General features: G+C 55.9%; 2 protein-coding genes across 2 annotated transcripts; one reads left to right on the forward strand and one right to left on the reverse strand.

Moving 5' to 3' along the window:
• Positions 1–254: 254 nt before the first annotated feature.
• TTC16 (tetratricopeptide repeat domain 16) lies at positions 255–16,740 on the reverse strand (the record flags this gene model as incomplete). Its single annotated transcript, XM_080708884.1, has 15 exons — positions 255–1,045; positions 3,004–3,115; positions 5,216–5,390; positions 5,485–5,627; positions 6,028–6,193; positions 7,735–7,876; positions 8,136–8,380; positions 9,664–9,878; positions 12,881–13,010; positions 13,086–13,186; positions 15,232–15,375; positions 15,556–15,646; positions 15,948–16,120; positions 16,460–16,539; positions 16,641–16,740. The coding sequence occupies 15 exons, from the start codon at positions 16,738–16,740 to the stop codon at positions 255–257; spliced, it is 2,808 nt and encodes a 935-aa protein (XP_080565010.1).
• A 935-nt stretch (positions 16,741–17,675) lies between these two features.
• Positions 17,676–19,068, forward strand: PTRH1 (peptidyl-tRNA hydrolase 1 homolog; the record flags this gene model as incomplete). The annotated part of the gene is made up of 5 exons (XM_080709063.1): positions 17,676–17,823; positions 18,069–18,288; positions 18,506–18,605; positions 18,747–18,792; positions 18,886–19,068. The coding sequence occupies exons 1-5, from the start codon at positions 17,728–17,730 to the stop codon at positions 19,066–19,068; spliced, it is 645 nt and encodes a 214-aa protein (XP_080565189.1). The 5' UTR covers positions 17,676–17,727.
• Between the last annotated feature and the right edge of the window lie 58 nt (positions 19,069–19,126).

The following is a 19,126-nucleotide window of genomic DNA, read 5'->3' on the forward strand; positions in this document are numbered from 1 at the left end:
TACCACAGCCCAGGCCACGGCGTCCCAGTCTCCATGAGTGGAGGGACTCAAGCTGCCAGCTGGGCCTGGATTTAAAAGTTTTTAATTTTGTAAAAGAAGAGAACAAGTATAATAAACTTAGCCATGGGACAAGAGGAACGTTGGCTGAGGTTTCTCGTTGGCCTGGAAGGACGCAGTGCCAGTGTATATTGTTGGGGGGGAGCAGAATCGCCCCCTCATCCCCCCCGCGCGCCAGCAAGGGCCTCTCCGGCCCCTCAGAGAGCCGCGTGCTGGCTGGGGTCCGGGCCAGCCTTGGTCTTGCTCGCACTCTGGCTTGGGCTCTGGGAGGTCCTGTTTTGGGTGAGACTTGACTTCCTGTCCCAGCTAGTATCTGTCTTGCTGGAACTGGAGCCTGTGCTCTGGCTCCTGCTCAGGGCAGCCTCTGTCTTACCAGGTGTCCAGCTCCTGCCCTGGGCAGCCATGGCATGGCTCTGGCTCTGGTCTGGGTCATGGAGAGCCTGGACTTTGCTGGGTATCGGCTCCCCGTTCTGGTCCTGGGCAGCATCAGCCTCGCTGGGTCTGCAGCTCTGGCCTTGGGTGGCCTTGGACCTTCTATGTCGCAGCCGTGGGCTCTGGGTGGCCTCGGTCTTGCCGGGCCTCTGCCTTGGGCCCTGGGTGGCCTCGGTCTTGCCGGGCCTCTGCCTTGGGCTCTGGGTGGCCTCGGTCTTGCTGGCGCTCCGGCCCTGGTCCTGAGCAGCCTCGGTCTTGCGGGCACTACGGCCCCGGGTGGCCTTGATCTTGCTGGTGCTACGGCCCCGGCCCTGGGCGGCCTTGGCCTTGCTGGAGCTCTGGCTCTGCGCCACCTTGGTCTTGCTGGAGCTCCCCCTCTGCCCCTGACTTCTGGGGCCACTGCGCAAGCCCAGGCCCTCCCTGTCATTCTCCGAGCCTGAGGACTCGGTCTTTGGTAGTGACGAGTCGGAGACCGTCATCCCCTCAGTGGTGGTGGTGCTCTTGTACCCCTGGAGGCTGGTGGACACGGACATCTCCGAGGTGGACGTGGGGCTGACTGGGAAGGGCAGCAGGAGCAGCCTCAGGCTGGACCCCAAGGCCTGCCGGCTGGCTGTCCTTCCCCTCCTCACTCCTACTCTAGATTCCTCTAAGGGGCTGGATACATGTGACCAGACCCCTCCTGTGTTTGCCTGCCTGCCTGCTTGCTTCCTTTCGTTGGGGGGTTACTGGGGATTAAACTTGGGACCATTCCACCTCTGAGCTACACCCCCAGGCCTATTTTATTCTTCTATTTATATTTTCGTGGTACTGGGGATCGTACCCAGGGGCATTCTACCTCCGAGCTACACCCCCAGCCCTGTTTTTTATTCTTTAGTTTTTGAAACAAGGTCTCACTAAGTTGCAGAGGGCATCAATAAGCAGCTGAGGCTGTCTCAAACCTGTGATTCTCCTGTCTCGGCTTTCCAAATACTGGAATTACAAGCGTGCGCCTCCATGCCTGGCTATTTTATTTTGAAATAGGGTCTCACTAAATTCCTGAGGCTGACCTAAAACCTGCAATCCTGTCTCAGTCTCTCAAGTACTGGGATTACAGTGTGCGACCATGCCTGGCTTCCCTGCTTCCTTCTGTTTTTTTGTGGTACTGGGGGTGGAACTCAGGGGCTTTCTACCTCTGGGCTATACCCTCAGCCCTATTTTTTTATAATTTATTTGGAAACAGGGTCTCACTCAGTTGCTGAGAGCCTCACTAAGTTGCTGAGGCTGGCTTCGAACCTGTGCGATCCTCCTGTCTCAGCCTCCCAAACGCTGAGATTACAAGTGTGTGCCACCACACCCAACTCCCTTCTTCCTTTTAAAGGTGACTTAGAATCTGGGTGCAGTGGTGTATGCTTGTAATCCCAGTACTTGAGAGGCTGAGATAGAAGGATCATGCGGTTCAAAGCTAGCCTCAGCTACTTAGTGAGGCTCTCAGCAACTTAGTAAGATCCTGTTTCCAAATAAAATATAAAATAGGTCTGAGAATGTAGCCCAGAGGTAGAAGGGCCCTTGATTCCATCCCCAGTAGCACTAAATAAATAAATAAATAGTGGCTTAAAAGCCAAGTGTGGTGGTCCCTGTTTCAAAACAGAAAGGAACTGGGCATGGTGGTGCATGCTTGTAATCCCAGTACTTGGGAGGCTGAGACAGGAGGTTCTTGACTAGCCTCAGCTACTTAGTGAGGTCCTCTGCAACTTAGTAAGATCCTGTTTCAAAATAAAGGGTAAAAAATAGGACTGGGAATGTAGTTTGGAGGTAGAATGCCCCTGGGTTCCATCCCTGATGCCACACACACACACAAAAAAAGGGCTGATGTGGAACCAGGCATGGTGGTGGCACACACTTGTAATCCCAGTACTTGGGAGGCTGAGATGGGAGGACTGCAGGTTCGTGGCCAGTTTCAGCTATTTAGTGAGGTCTCGTTTCAAAACTAAAGATGAAAAAATAGGGTTGGGGGTACAGCTCAGAGGTACAAAGCCCCCGGGTTAAATCCCCAGCACTGCAAAAAAAAAAAAAAAAAGTGGGGAGTCTGGGGTTTAGCTCAGAGGTAAAACACCCCTGCATTCAATCCCTAGTGCCACACCCACCCACACAAAGCTGACTCGGGGGTCACTGCTGAGGGCAAGGACTGTGCCATCCACTCCTGTCACTGGTGCCAGGCACAGGCCTGGGCCCAGCTGCGCAGAATGCTGCTGCTTTGTGATTGGCCAAGGGGCGCTGGGGAGCAGCCTTCTGGGATTTTCCTTTTTGTCTCCTCCAGGCTGATGCCCCGCAGAGCTGGGGGGTCCAAGCCCCTTGGATGTACAAAGGGTTTATGGAGGGAGGCAGCAGACTGAAGAGCCTGGCGGTGATATCAAAGCGCTGCCGTGCCCTCCCCAGCCCCCACCCAGGGCGGTCCCACTCCCTTGCCAGTCACTGCCCAGGCCACACAGCTGTGCCTGCAGACTCGCGCCCCTCCAGCTCTGCCCCTTACCCTACTCTGCCGTTTTGGCTTCCGTGGGCCTGGTGGGAAAACCGGGGACTTACAGCCAAGGGTGGTGCCTGAGGAGGTCTGGCTGGGGTAGCTGTCCGACAGGGATGCCAGCTTGTCCTACGGCAAAAAACAGGCCGGACAGTCGCAGAGCAGGAAGCCCTGGGCCAGCAGCCACGCTCGGAAGGGCAGCAGGGGCCCTCCTGCATGTGATCTCCCGGGCTTAGAACTCTTCGTGGACACCGGGGCCGGGGCACAGACAGGCTGAGACTGCAGGAAGGGAGGGGCTGGGCCTGAACTGGCCCCTCTGCAGATGAACGTTCTTGGTTCCAGTGGGGGCTGGGCTTCTGTCACTGTAAAGTGCTGTGCCTGCCTCAGTCAGAAGCTGAGGAGCGTCTCCCTGCTTCACCTGCTTTATCCTGCTTCATCCTCCCAGAGCATCTGGTCAGCAGCACATCTGGAGGAGGCGGGGTGCTTTCCCAGACCTGGGTACCAAGGCTCTGAGTACCCGGGCAGCCTGCCCAGGGCCACTCAGCTGAGGAGGACGGTATTCAGCTGCAACTCCAGCTCTGCTCGGCCCTTTACACAGGGTCTTGGCCGCTGGCCTCTGCCCAGCAGGGCTGAAGACGCTGTGTGCCAGGTGCCCAGCCTACTGGGCCTTGGCCTCTTCAGCTCCCTGAGGGAGGGGAGCCCTTAGACACTTCAGCGAGTACACAGATGGAAGTTTTGGACTTCTGCAGTGTGTGTGTGTGTGTGTGTGTGTGTGTGTGTGTGTGTGTGTGGGGTACTGGGGATGGAACCCAGGGGCCTTCTACCTTTGAGATACACCTCTAGACCTATTTTATATTTTTTATTTGGAAGCAGGGTCTCCCTAAGTAGCTGAGAGCCTCATAAGCTGCTGAAGCGGGCTTCAAATCTGTGCGATCCTCCTGTCTCAGCCTCACGAGTACTGGGATTACAAGTGTGCGCCGCCACGGCCGGCTCTGAAAGTTTCCTCTGAACATAAACTTAATGCATAAACACGTGAGTAGCGGCAGAGTCACAGGCCTCCCTCTAGGGCAGTGTGAAGGAGCATCTGCTCTGTGTGCAGTAACTTGGGCAAAGCTCACAGATGTAATGTGTAGGGGAAGGGGACAGGAAGGCACGTGGCGTTTCTCCATGTATATGAAGGAATGCCTGGACTCTTGTGCGGTGGAATCAGGCGGCCTGTGGCCTGTGCTGGGCTGAGGCAGGGACTCAGGAGGAGGCACCAGGGGCCCTCTGGGGAGCTCTTCTGTTGACCTGGGAGATGGTGTATTCAGAGCGTGAAAATGTATCCAGAGCCAGGTGTGGTGTCGCACACTTGTTCATAATCCCATTACTTGGGAGGCTGAGACAGGAGGATCGCAGGTTTGTGGCCTCAGCTACTTAGTGAGGCCCTCCACAACTTAGTGAGACCCTGTTTCAAATTAAAGAATAAAGCTGGGTGTGGTGGTGCATGCTTGTAATCTCAGTATTTGGGAGGCTGAGACAGGAGGATCACAGGTTCCAAGCCAGCCTCAGCAGATTAGTGAGGCTCTAAGCAACTTAGGGAGACCCTGTTTCCAAATAAAATACAAAATAAGTCTGGAGATATATCTTGGAGGTGGAAGGTCGCTGGGTTTCATCCCCAGTACTACAAAAATAAAATAAAGAAGCCGGGCGTGGTGGCGCCCGCTTGTAATCCCCATGCTTGGGAGGCAGAGACAGGAGGATCGTGCAGGTTCAAAGCCATACGCGCGTGCTGGCTTAGGAGACCCTGTTTCCAAATAAAAATGTAAAAATAGGTCTGGGAGTGTAGCCCAGAGGTAGAAGGGTCTCCAGGAACCCCAGTACCACCAAAAATAAATAAATAAATAAATAAATAAAATAATAAAATAAAATAAAGAATAAAAAATAGGTCTGTAGCTCAGAGGTAGAATGTCCCTGGATTAAATGTCCAGTACTGTAAAAAAAAAATGCATCCAATTGTTTGCTTTTGATTTATGATTTGAGCACTTCTCTATAGGTATGCGACACTCAAAACATTTTTAGAAACAGTTGAATTTAAAAAGAGTGGCACGGGTGGCCAGCACATCCGCGCAGGCGGGCCAGCTGTGTGAAGCCTTCTCTGCAAGGCCCGTGCCTTCGCACACCGTATCCCAGGAGACCCCAGTACCAACCCTCTCCCAGCAGGACGTGCCTGGCCTGGGTCCCACTCACCTCTTTTTTCTTTGCCTCGCCCTGCTCCTTGACCTTGGCCTCTTCCCTTGCCCCTTCTGGCTCCATCCGCTGGCCCACCAGTTCTTTGGAGGCCTCAAACAAATGCCCTTTCATCTTCCACGAGAGCTGCAGGGCCCGGGCCTGCTGGCGCTCCAGCTCCCGCTTCCTCAGCAGCCTGCCGGCCAGGACCCCAGGGCCCAGCTCAGCCTCCGGACCTCGCTCCCCAGCCAGTCCCAGCCCAGCCCGGGGCCCCTGCTCCGGAAGCTCACCCCACAATGCCTGGCAGGTAGCTGGTCTGATGGCTGCTCTCCATCATTCGCTTCAGCTGCAGCCTAGCCAGGCTGGCCACCTGGCTGCAAAGCACCTCATCCACCGACATGCCCGGGAAGAGGTTGGTCAGGAGCGTGGCGAGCTGCCAGGAGAGCGGGTGACCAGAGCCAGGTGTGGGCCCGAGCAGTGTCCACGGGGCTCTTCTCGGGGCCGAAGAGGGGAGGCTTTTGCACGCGGTTTCTAAGGCACTAGTCCCTTTTCTGAGAGGACATGAGGAAGGGGCATCCCAAGGGGAGACCCATGTGAGCCCAGCTGAAGTTCTGGAGCGTGAGCTGCAGGGCGCGGGGCCCGGGGCCCTCCTCTGAGCGTCTGTGGATGGGGTGATGGGAAGGAGGCTGGAGGCGGTGGTGAGGCTGACGGGTGAGGCGCTGCCTGGCTCACAGAAAGGCTGGCAGGGGCATTAGCCGCATATTGTCATTGAGCTGGTCTCTCTCAGGGACAGGAGTATTTGTAGGGACCGGGGTGCAGGCTCCGGAGATCACCTTCGGTTGCTTGGGGTTCAGAAGCAGGACAGTAGCTACATCCTGGCGGGCTCCAAAGACGTCCTGCAGCAGCTGCCGGCTCTTGGCCCGGTACAGATAGTACTGAGCCCTCTGGGGGTTGTGCTGAATGGCTGCTGAGAAGTGGTCCTCTGCCTTCTGGAACTGCCTGTGGGATGCAGTGGGCCCAGGCTGCCGTGAGCCAGGCTGCCTGAGATGCTGGCTCCCAGGCCCCTGGGGAGTTGCTAGAAAACCAGGGGCTCTGGTCTCCCCGCTGTCCTCTCTCCTCCTCTGGCCAGTCGCACCTTTGATGGTATCAAATCTGCGATCCTCCTTTCTCAGCCTCCCAAGTACTGAGATTACAAGTGTGCGCCACCATGCCCAGTTTGCAGTAACTATTTATTTATTTATTTGTTTATTTATTTATTGTGGTACTGGGGGTGGATCCCAGAGGCTTTTTACCTCCAGGCTATATTCCCAGACCTATTTTTATATTTTATTTAGAAACAGGGTGTCACTAAGTTTTAGAGAGCCTCACTAAGTAACTGAGGCTGGCTTTGGACCTGTGCGATCCTTCTATCTCAGCCTTCCAAGTACTGGGATTACAAGCCTGTCCTCCCACGCCCGGCTCACAGTAACAATTTTATTTATTTATTTATTTATTTATTTATTTATTGCAGTACTGGGGGTGGAACCTGGGGGCATTCTACCTCCGAGCTACACCCCGTGCCCTATTTTTATTTTTTTTTTATTCTGTATTTTGAACCAGAGTCTGACTGAGTTGCAAAGGGCCTCACTAAGTAGCTGAGGCTGTCTGTGAACCTCATCCTCCTGTCTCAGCCTCCCGAATGCTGGGTCTAAAAGCATGTGTCACCACGCCCAGCTACAGTAACAATTTAAACACATAAAGTAAGCAAGTTTTGAGAGAGCAGCATTTTGTTTGTTTCCTTGTTTTTTGCCTAGGATTAGCAGAGTTGGAAAACAATTTCAGCACCCTGTAAATCAAGACACTTTTTCCAGGGGTAAATTTATATTGGTTAGCTGTTTTTGGAGAATAGTGTCACAATCTATATTAAAATTGTAAATGTGCCAGGCGTGGTGCTGCACACTTGTAATCCCAGTACTTGGGAGGCTGAGACAGGAGGATCGTGGTTCATGAACAGCCTCAGCTAGTTAGTGAGGCTGCAACTCAGTGAGATTCTGTTTCAAAGTAAAGAGTAAGCCGGGCGTGGTGGCGCACACTTGTCATCCCAGCATCCGGGAGGCCGAGACTGGAGGATCGCAGTTCACGGCCAGCCTCAGCTACTTAGTGAGCCCCTTTGCAACTCAGTGAGACCCTGTTTCAAAAGAAAAAAGAAAAAAAATAGGGCTGGGGGTGTTGCTCGGGGTAGAATGCCCCTGGGTTCCATCCCCAGTACCGAAAAAAAAAGACTAAATAAATAAATAAATAAACATAAATATAAATAAATAGGGCTATGGATGAGGCTCAGAGGTAGAATGCCCCTGGGTTCCATCCCTAGTAAGGAAGGGCAGGCAGGCAGGCTGGCTAACATCCATGGGTGGTCTGTTTTCTGTACGCCTGGGATATTATGGAAGGAAGGAACAGGGCAGGGAGGGCATTTAAGAGCAGGGGCTAGGGAGTCCTGGACCCGGGGGCTGGGCAGCCCAGCTCCAGCGCCACCCTTCCCGCCCGCCGTGGGGAGCCCGCACCTGCGCCTCTGCTCGCAGAAGCCCATCTTTTCCTGCAGCACCCCCATCCGCATGTTGGCGCCCTCGTCCTGCGGGCTCAGCGCCAGCGCCTGCTTGTAGTCAGCCTCCGCAAAGGCCAGGTTGCCCAGCTGGAAGAAGCAATCTAGGATCCAAGGCGCGGGCTCAGTGGGCCTGAGTCCAGTACTCAGCGCCTGGGCCCCAGCCCGGGCAGGCGGGAGCGGGTCGGGCTGAAGGCAGAGGCTGACACCCCTAAGTGGTCTGTTTTCTGTACCCCTGGGAATGTATGGGGCCGGTAATCAGTTTGTCTAAGGTGACATTTCCCAAGCGCGTCCCCGGGACACACTGTTGGGCGGTTTCTCCTTCCTGGCTTCCTGCCCGCCCGAGCCCGGGGCGCCGCTCACCGCCGCGGTTGATGTAGAGGCCCTTCTCCTGCTGCTCGTCCCTCAGCGCCTTGTTCAGCAGCAGCACGCCCTCCTGGTAGGCGCCCTGCGTGTAGCAGTGCACCGCGAAGTCGTTGTAGGTCAGCAGCAGCTGGCGCTGCGCCTGCCGCACCACCTCGTCCTGGCTGTCGGTCGCCATGTCCAGCACCTTCAGGAAGTCCTCCACGGCCCTGTCAAACTCCCGCAGCCTGCGGTAGAGGGTTCCCCTACAGGGGAGGCCATGCCAGGCGGCAGAGAGGGTCACGGGGTCAAAGCACCCGCAAGGCTGGCCCGCGGGTGGTGCAGGGTGGGGACCCCACCTAGTGACAGGTTTGTCCTGCAAGGCTGGCTCTGGATTGCTGCTCAGACAACCTACTAGTCAGTGTGTGTGTGTGTGTGTGTGTGTGTGTGAGAGAGAGAGAGAGAGACAGACAGACAGACAGACAGACAGACAGACAGACAGACACAGAGGATAGAACCCTGGGACAGTCTACCTCTAAGCTACACCACCAGCCCATTTTATTTTATTTTTTATTTTTTGGTGGTACTGGGCGTGGAACCCAAGGGCTTTCTACCTCTGGGCTATACTCCCAGACCTATTTTATATTTGGAAACAGGGTCTCACTAAGTTGCTGAGAGGCTGAGGCTGGCTTCGAACCTGTGCGATCCTCCTGTCTCAGCCTCCCATGCACTGGAATTACAGGCATGTGCCACCACGCCTGGCTTTTATTTCTGAAACAAGGTCTGGCTAAATTACTGCATGCTGACCTCAGGCTGAGGTCCTCCTGTTTCAACCTCCCAAGTACTGGAATTACAGGTATGTGTGTCACCATCCCTGGCTCCACAAATAATTTTTATTTCTGAAAAATAGCTTCTCTCTTTCTTTATGGGAGCCAGGTATATGCCAGTCCCTATGTTAAGGTAATAGATGTTTTACCCAGTGGTTTTTTAAATTTGTTTTTTGTTTTTGTGGTACTAGGGATGGAACCCAGGGGGCATTCTACCTCTGAACTACACTCCAGCCCCATTTTTTATTCTTTATTTTGAAACAGGGTCTCACTGAGTTGGAAAGGGCCTCATTAAGAAGCTGAGGCTGTCTGTGAACTGTGATCCTCCTGTCTCAGCCTCCCGAATGCTGGGATGACAAGCGTGCGCCACCACACCTGGCTTTACTCACCATTTCAAGAGAAAACAGGCTTATGAAAGCTAAAGGGCCCGAGTGGGGTCCTGTGTGGGGTGCAGCAGCCCCTTGGCAGGGTGGCCCTCCCCACAGGAACCTCTCAGAAGCCCTGGGATTGGAGGATTCCCCGGGCAACCAGTAAGCTGTGCTCCCTCCTCCCGTAGCAGCAACAGAGACCACCGCCATGATCCCAGTAGAAAGTAGGGAAAGATTATTAGGGGCTCAATGGGGAAACCGAGGCCTGGAGAGCTCAGGGACCCTCCCAGGCTGTAGAGAAGCTGTTCAGGCAGGGCCGGCCTGAACCCCCGCCAGCCCCTCCTCACCCAGTACCGGAAGAGGAAGAAGCCGGGGTCCAGAGGGTTGTTCTCGATGGCGCATTCGATGCGCCGCAGAGCGTGCTGCAGCTTGCCCTGCACAGCCAGGATGCCGGCGTCCTGGCAGGCCTGCTGGCCCTGGGCCACCATCATCTGGAGCAGCACCCTGGCCTGCGTGTGCTTGGGGTCCAGGAGCAAGGCGCCGCGCAGGTCCCGGTAGCAGAAGTTGGGCTGCAGGGTGGGGAGGCATCAGGTGCTGCCCGGCTAGGAGAGCCCTTCCTGCTTCCAGGTGACAGGGGACATCGGGACATCCCTCCCGGTGGCCCCACATCACCGTGCCTCCTCTCTTTCTTCCTTCCTTCCTTCCTTTCTTTCTTTCTTTCTTCTTCCTTTCTCTCTTTCTCTCTTTCTTTCTCTTGTGCTGCTGGAGATGGAACCCAGGGGCATTCTACCTCCAAGCTACACCCCCAGCCCAATTTTTAAAAAATTCTTTATTTTGAAACAGGGTCTCACTAAATTGTAGAGGGCCTCACCAAGTAGCTGAGGCTGGCCACGAACCTGCGATCCTCCTGTCTCAGCCTCCCAAGTACTGAAATTACAAGCGTGTGCCACCATGCCCGCTTCTCAGCCATATTTTATTTTATTATTTTAAATTTTGTAGAGAGCAGGGCATGGTGGTGCCCACTTATAATCCCAGTACTTGGGAGGCTGAGACAGGAGGATCACACAGGTTCGAAGCCAGCCTCAGCTACTTAGTGAGGCTTTCAGCAACTTAGTAAGACCCTGTTTCCAAACAAAATATAAAATAGGTCTGGGAGTGTAGCCTGAAGGTAGAAAAGCCCCTGGGTCCCCTGGGTTCCATCTCCAGTACCAAATTAAAAAAAAAATTGAAACAAGGTCTCTATGAATTGTTGAGGGTTTCTCTAACTTGCTGAGGCTGGCCTTAAATTGGCAACCCTCCTGTCTCAGCCTCCCAAGTACTGAGTAAGATTACAGGCTTGTGCCACTACCCCTGCTTGTGGCACCTTTTCTTCTTCTTGAAGGAGGCAGGAGGCATCATGGGAAAATCCCATCCTAGGCTTCATTCCTGCTGGCCCCTGTCCAGGTGTGACCTCAGGGGAGCCAGGTTGGCCTTAGTGTTTATGCCAATGTCGCCTCTTGTCTGAATCTTCTGAGGCTCGTTTGAGGCAAGGGGGAGATCGTGGCCTCCTGACTGTGCCTGCCTCCCCCCTGCACTGCCTCCCCTTTTCCTGATCTTCAAACCCATGACAGCTGTGACCAAGAAAAGATTCAGGCCTGGGTATGAGCGGAAAACATCCCAAGGAAAATACCTTCCACTGGGTGTGCGCCGCGGTCAGTCAGTCAACAAGTACTCTCAGAAGCACCCCGTCTCCTGCAGGGTAACTGGCCCGAGGGTGAACAGGACAGTGTGGGTGGTGGTGTGGGGGACATGGGGGATGGCTGAGGCAGGAGCAGGGCACTGGAGGAGGCGGGCTTGGGCTCAGGGCGGCCCCGCTGAGAACCGGCTGCTCTACTTTGGCCAAGTCACCCCTGGGCTGTTTCTCCATCTATCTACCCTGAAGGGTTGACTTGGGTAAAATGCTTAGACAGGCCTCTGCAGAGCAGGGGCCGAGGGGGCAGGGCCGGTTAATGTCACCACAGTCTACAATCATTGTCAATAATTGCTGGTGTCTAGGAAGGAGACACCCACTGAGTCACCTGTGGGACACAAAGTCCCACCCGGCAATAGGGGGCGAGGTCCCGGCCTCCCCGGCCACTCCTCCAGGTGCCAGCTCGGTGCCCACGCACCCAGGCCGACCCAGTTTTTTATCACTAGGAAAAGCAGAGCACCCGATATTGTTCTGGAACTCCCTTCCCTTGAGCAGCCCCAGAAAGGCTCTGGTCTTGACTTTTTGGGGGAGTGTGGGGGTTCCCACATGCTAGGCAGGTGCTCTACCACCGACCTACACCCAGCTCCCTTTTTTATGGTACTGGGGATTGGCCCCAGGGGTCCTAGTGTTTTAGTTTGAAACAGGGTCTCACTAAGTCGCAGAGGCCCTTGTTAAGTTGCTGAGGCTGGCCTCGAAACTGCAATCCTCCTGTTTCAGTCTCTCAAGTACTGAGATTTTAGGCCTGTACCTCCAAGCCTAGCTTTTTTTTTTTTTTTTTTGGTATCGAGGATGGAACCCAGGGGCATTCTACCTTTGCACTACACCCCCAGCCCTATTTTTTATGCTTTATTTTGAAACAGGGTCTCACTGAGTTGCAAAGGGCCTCACTAAGTAGCTGAGGCTGTCCGTGAACCCGTGATCCTCCTGTCTCAGCCTCCCGAATGTTGGGATTGCAAGCGCGCGCCACCACGCCCGGCTAAGAAAATGCAATTTTAACCTAAAGCTCCGCGTACTTTTCCAGGCCTGTGACTCTGTACACCCTTCTTTCCAGGCCTGCCACTCCCAAATTCCTGGGAAATCTATAAACCTACCTCGTGTGCTGTTAGTTATCTCACCGATAAATAGTTTAAGCTAAGAGAAATAAGATATTTTGAGAAACCCGTAATTTAGGGAGCTTTCTAACATTATCTGCAGATCAGATAATGGAGACCATGTCAGCCTCAGGATGCTGGAAGACCAGACCACCATGAACCATCTTGAGATTACCAGACTGATGTAATCCCTATATACCTTCCCATTCCCAACCTTCACCAAGTTATGGTTAAAAGAAGAGCTGGAACCGAGCATGGCGGCACATACCTGTATCCCAGTACTTGGAAGGTTGAGACAGGAGGATCGCGGTTCACGGCCAGCCTCAGCTACTTAGTGAGGCCCTCTGCAACTCAGTGAGGCCCTGTTTCAAAATAAAGAATAAAAATAGGGCAGGGGGTGTAGCTCGGAGGTCGAATGCCTCTGGGTTCCATCCCCAGACCCGCAAAAAAATAAAAAAATAAAGGGCTGGGGATGCAGTTTAGAGGTAGTATGCCCCTGGGTCCACTCCCCAGTACCAAAAAAGAAAATAAACCACTCCTGACATATCACCTCCTCCGGGATGTCTCCCTGGGCCGAGTGCCAGGTGGCCGGACCAACATATTTCTTACCTTGTGGTTTCCATGGGGCCTAGTGCGGTGGGCGGCTGCCTGGGCTGGGCAGCACGGGGTGAGGGATGGGACCTCTGAACTGGCTGGCAGCCTTGCCCCCCCTGTGATCTGGGGCATGCCGGGGTCCCCCGCCCTGCTCTACCTTCTGGAAGAAGTTGTAGATCCTGGCCCGGAGGATGTAGATGTCGGCGTTGGTGGTGCCCATGGTCACCTCCTTGGTGATGAGCGAGAGGCAGTCCTGGTGCCGCTTGAGGGCCAGGAGGCAGGCCATGCTGGGGGCAAGGGTGCCTCTGTGTGGGGCGGCGGGCAGGGGCTGCTGGGGGAGCCAGGGCCCGCCCGGTGCTCACCATCGGTACCGGAAGCAGGGTTTCAGGGGCTGCAGCTCACAGCCCTGCAAGAAGACATTCAGGGCGTCCAGGTAGTCGCACTGCTCATACAGGCACTGGCCCTGGGGACACAGGGACAGCCATGTCCGCTTGTGACCTCTCCAGCTGTGTCCAGCTGGCAGGGATGACACTGGGATCAGAGGAGAGGGGCAAGAGGCAGGACAGAGCTTTATTTGTTTACTTACTCATTTGGCACTGGAGATTGAATCCAGGGGTGTTCTACGTCCAAGCTCTACTCTTAGTCATATATATATATATATATATTTTTTTTTTTTTGAAACAGGATTTCCCTGGGTTGCTGAGAGCCTCAGTAAATTGCTGAGGCTGACTTTTTGAACCTGTGGGCCTCCTGTTTCAGCCTCCCAAGTACTGGGATTATGAGCATGCACCACCACACCTGGCACACCATCTCTTTTTGTTTTTTATTCTGAGAGTCTCAGCGGCACAGTGATCGAACTGGCCCGTTATCCCAGTACTTAGGAGGCTGAGAGGGGAGGAGTGCAGGTTTGAGGCCAGCCTCAGCAACTTAGCAAGACCTTCAGCAACTTAGTAAGACCCTGTTTCAAAATTATAAAATGGGCTGGGAGTATAGCTTAGAGGTGGAATGCCCCTGGGTTCAATCCCCAGGGAAGGAAGGAAGGAAGGAAGGAAGGATGGATTGATTCACTGAGTTGCTGCAGGTCTTGCTACGTTGCTCGAGCTGGCTCTGAACCTGTGATCGTCCTGTCTCAGCCTCCCAAGTACACACACAGTACTTTTCTGATCTGGGAGAGATCTGAAGAGACAGAGACAGATGCAGAGCCAGGGAGAGCTGCAAGAACAGCGAGAAATACACAGCGGGCAGGAGACAGTGACACAGAGACGGTGGAGAAGCCCAGAAGCAGACAAACCAGCTGAGGGTAACTATGTGTCAAGAACCCGGACCCAGCGTCTCCCTGGACCTTCTGGATGAAGTCAAAGAGGTTCAGAGCGAGGAAGTGACCTTCCCAGGGCACGCAGGAAGCGACAGCAGAGGACAGACCCCCAGGAGGCAGGCTAAGCACTCGGTTTGGGTGCATGGGACACTTTTTAGAGAACTGAATGACTTTTGACTTTTAAAAAAGATATAAGCCAGGCGTGGTGGCGCGCGCTTGTAATCCCAGTACTTGGGAGGCTGAGACAGGAGGACTGCAGGTTGGAAGCCAGCCTCGGCTACTTAGTGAGGCTCTCAGCAACTTAGTGAGACCCTGTTTCCAAATAAAGAATTAAAAATTAGAGCTGGGAATGTGGCTCAGAGGTAGACTGCCCCTGGGTTCCATCCCTAGTACCCCCCCCCATAAAAAAGATATAAGCCAGGTGTGGTGGCACACTGGGATCCATGTCTAATTCGGCAAAGAAAAAAATAAGATTTAAAAGTTGCTAGGCAAAGTGGTGCATATCTGTAATTCCAGTACTGGGGAAGCTAAGATAGGAGGATCACAGGTTTTTGTTTTGTTTTTTATGGGTCTGGGGATGGAACCCAGGGGCATTCTACCTCTGAACTATACCTCCTGCCCTATTTTTTATTCTTCATTTTGAAACAGGGTCTAAGTTGCAGAGGGCCTCACTAAGTAGCTGAGGCTGTCTGTGAACTGTGATCCTCTGGTCTCAGTCTCCCGAATGCTGGGATTACGAGCGTGCGCCACCACGCACAGCTTCTGATTCTTTATTTTGAAACAGGGCCTCACTGAGTAGCTGAGGCTGGTCAAGAATCTGCGATCCCCCCCCCCCCTCCGTTTCAGCCTCCCAAGTGCTGGGATTATAAGTGTGCACCACCATGGCGCAGCTCAAAATAAGATGTAAAATTCCACTTCTCGGTCACACTGGCCGCATCCCAAGGGCTCGGCGCTTCCAGGTGGCTGCTGGCGGCCCTCTGGCACAGCGCAGAGTGTGTGGTGTTTTTTACTGCAAGAAGTTCTATTAGACAACACTGCAAAATTTTACCTACCCTGGCACCTTGGGAGGTGAGGGGGCAGCAGCTGGAGCACTAACGGGGAGTCCCCTTGGAGACAGAGCTGGTCACAGGAGCAAGGAGCCGCCCCACTAGAGGGAGCACCCACGCACCCCTGGGGCCTGGGCCAGCCGGCACCTGCAGGTAGAGCACGAAGGCAAGTCGCTCCAGGTACTTGTCGTTATCTGGTTTGAAGACATAAGCCCTTCGCAGGTTCTGGGCGGCCGAGGAGAAGTCACAGAGCTGGATGTAGGCCTCGGCTCGCAGGGCGTACAGTTCTACCTGAGGGCCAGGAGACCGGGCTGCTATGCCGTCCCCGGCAGGCGCCCCTCAGGTTAGGCAGAGCACTCGGCCTCCCTGATCCCTGCTTGCCAACAGGGCCTGGGTGGTCCTGAAAGGAGGTGCAACAGAGAGGGCAGGAGAGGGTGCCGGCGGCTGCCCGTGCCCAGCAGGCCCTCTCACCAGCTGCGGATCCAGGTGCAGGGCACGGGAGAAGTAGACCACAGCCGCCTCCCAGTCCTCTTGCTCCAGGCACCAGTGACCTCGGTGGTAGCTGTGGGGCAGGGGAGTTCCAGGTGGGGTGCTGGCCCTGACTTCAGACCAGCGCAGAGCATGTGGCTGGGCCTGGTGGGGGGGCCTGGGGGTTGGGGGTGAAGAGACAGAGTGCAAGGGAGAGAAGCCCGGCCCTCCTGGAGTTCATTGGGGTCATCAGCCTTCATCCACTGAGGTAGAAGAGCCCCATTCCACAGTGGGGTTCACCGAGGCCCAGAGAGACACAGTAACTGGCTCGAGGTTGCACAGCAATGGCTGTGCAGGGCAGGATCCTGGGACCCCAGGACAAAAGAGCCACTCACTACTCTCTGACTTTGAGAGGCACTGTTAACGATGTGATCTTTGGTTTTAAATCACTGAAACCCTGGAACACCTTGCTGGTCCCAAAGATGTACTGGAGGATCTTCTTTGGAGACCGAGATACCAGGATCTTGGAGGTGTTCTGGGAGGAGGCCTGGTCCGCCTCCAGAGGATTCTAGAACCAAGGAACAGCAAGATGGAGAATGCCTGGGAGAAGACGCCACCCAGGTGTTTACCAGGTGGAGGAGGGGCGGGAGCACGCCCAGCCTGCAGTCTTCCCTCCCTCCCTCTAGTCAAGGTCAGGGATCCAGACTGGAGGGTGGCAATCTGCTTTCTTCCTGGGACTTCCCAGATCACACCTCCGCTGCTGACACTTGCTGCTTCAATGTCCCCAGCTCTGACCTGGCCCCAAGGCACACCCCTTGGGGGTCCTCCACCCGCTGGATGTCCCGTAGGACCCTCACACCCAAGAGGCCACACCAAGCACCTCGCCTGACATCTGACCCTGCCCTACCACTAACCACCCAAACCAGAGGCCCATGTCCGGTCCGTTCCACTTCTCAGAATCTGTCAGATTTTCCTCATCTGTGGTCCCTGGTGTGGGCCAGTGCTATCTCTGTATGGACGCCGGCTCCAGCCACAGGTCCTGAGCCCTCTGTTCTCAGAACTGACGCCAGGGCCTCTTTGAATCGCACTACTGTGCAGTCTCGGTGGTGCTGCAGGCTTCTGAGGAGCCCAGCCCTGGTCTCCGCACTCCGCCCGGACTTTAACCTTCTCCCCCTCCGGGTTCGCCATGAGGTCCCCTTCCAGGCAGACCTCCCGGCGGGCCGCTACTCCCCGGCCGACCCCGCCTCCGCGGCTGCCTAGGTCTCTGGCGTTGCTAGGTTCCCGCTCCGGGACGCGCGCAGGCTCCGCCCCTGGCCACGCCCCCGGGACCCTGGGGCTGGTAGAATATTTAATAGAGTTCGCTCAGCTGCTTAGGCCCCTTGCAATTTAGTGAGTCCCTGTTTCAAAAAAGAATTAAAAAAAAAACAGGGCTGGGGGTGTATCTCAGAGGTAGAATGCCCCTGAATTCCATCTCCAGTACCGTAAATAAATAAATATTAAAAAGGGCTGGGGATGTAGATCAGAGGCTCTGAGGTTCGTGGCCAGCCCCAGCTACTTAGTGAGGCCTCCGCAATTTAGTGAGACTTTGTTCCAAAATAAAGAATAAAGCGGGGCGTGGTGGCGCACGCTTGTAATCCCAGCGCTTGGGAGGCTGAGACAGGAGGATCGCGCAGGTTCGAAGCCAGCCTCAGGTACTGAGTGAGGTTCTCAGCAACCTAGTGAGTCCCTATTTCCAAATAAAATATAAAAATAGGTCTGGAAGTATAGCCCAGAGGTAGAAAGCCCCTGGGTTCCACCCTCAGTCACACACACACACACACACACACACACACACACACACACACACACACACACACGGGCTGGGGATGTATCTCGGTAGACTGCCCCTGGGTCCCATCCCCAGTAATGCAAAACAAAACAATCAAAAAAACAACTTCGCGCAGGGAAAGGTGGGCCACGGCAGGGGCATAACAAGAGTCCGGCCTCCCGAGCCGAAGGCTGAGTACGGGCTCCGAGAGTACCGCGGGACACCACAGGGCAGCACGACGCGCGCGGCCGCCCGCCACTTCCGCCCGCGGGACCCGGGGAGGCGCTTCCGGCCGCCCGAGCAGGCCCCGCGATTGGCCGCAGGCTGGATGACGTCAGGGGGCGGGCCCAGGCCCTCAATGGGGCAGCATGTCGGCGTCCGGCCCTTTGCGCGCCTGTCTGTGGCGGGGCCGGGCCATGAGCCGGTGTGTCCTGGAGCCCCGGGCCCCGGGGAAGCGGTGGCTGGTGAGTGGGGTGTGCGCGGTGACGTCGGGCCCCCAACTCCAGTCCTGCCATTGCCTCTTGGGTAGAGTCCCCCCCGGTTCCTTCTCAAGTTGTTATATTTAGGAAATGGGTCGATCACTCGCGGCATCCACGGCGGGGATGGCGCCCGCCAGCCCTCGGGAGCCTGCCTTCCCCACTCCAGCCCTCCCTTCACTCCCTTCCTCTGCCGTGGGTCGCGATCCGGGATTCTCCGGTGTTGCCGGCAGGTGGCTGGCCTGGGGAACCACGGGCTGCCCGGTACTCGGCACAGCGTGGGCATGGCGGTGCTGGGGCAGCTGGCTCGGCGGCTGGGAGTGGCGGAGAGCTGGGCGCGCGACCAGCGCTGTGCCGCGGACCTCGCCCTGGCCACGCTCGGGGATGCCCAGCTGGTCCTGCTCCGGCCACGACGACTCATGAACGCCAACGGGCGCAGCGTGGCCCGGGCTGGTGAGTTGAGGGCCCCAGCTCGGGGCGGGCGCTGGGACACAGAGGGAGACTTGTCAGTGGCAGGTGCCTGTTGAGTTCCCATTGCTGCACGACCTTGGGTGCTTTGAGCCTCCTGATATGTGAAGCGGGGGTTCTCCTTCGGCCCCTCATGGGAACCAGGACAACACCCATCGGGGCAGATGGGCAGTAACCCAGGCCACCGTTTCCCTGTGCCAAGCGGAGCTGTTCGGGCTGACTGCCGAGGAAGTCTACCTGGTACACGATGAGCTGGACAAACCCCTGGGGAAACTGGCTCTGAAGCTGGGGGGCAGCGCCAGGTGAGGCCCCCGCTGCGCAGGGTTGGGGTAGGCTGTTGTGCTCCTCTCCACCGCACTGGGCCGCCCTGAAGCCAGCCAGGGCAGGCAGGGGTGGACCGGTGCTGCCCCGGGAGCACTGACTACTTTCCAAATCCCTCCAAGGGGCCACAATGGAGTCCGTTCCTGCATTAGCTGCCTCAACTCCAGTGTGAGTCTGCCCTTCTGTCCTGCACTGGGTGGGATGGCCAACGTGGCTTGGCTTGCCTCGCCAGAGCTCCCTGGCCCCTCTGTCTCCCCCCAGGCAATGCCAAGGCTGCGGGTAGGCATTGGCCGTCCCACGCACCCTAGTGCCGTGCAGGCCTACGTCTTGGGCTGCTTCTCCCCTGAAGAGCAGGAGCTGCTGCCCCCAGTGCTGGATCGCGCCACCGACCTGCTCCTGGACCACATCCGTGCACGAAGCCAGAGTCCCTTGCTGGGCCCCTGACCCCAGTGGACAGGCCGCGTGCCTAACTGTAGCGTCCACAAACCCAGCCACCATCACA

Source organism: Muscardinus avellanarius, assembly GCF_963383645.1.
Source record: "Muscardinus avellanarius genome assembly, chromosome: 13".
Classification (NCBI taxonomy): Eukaryota; Metazoa; Chordata; class Mammalia; order Rodentia; family Gliridae; genus Muscardinus; species Muscardinus avellanarius.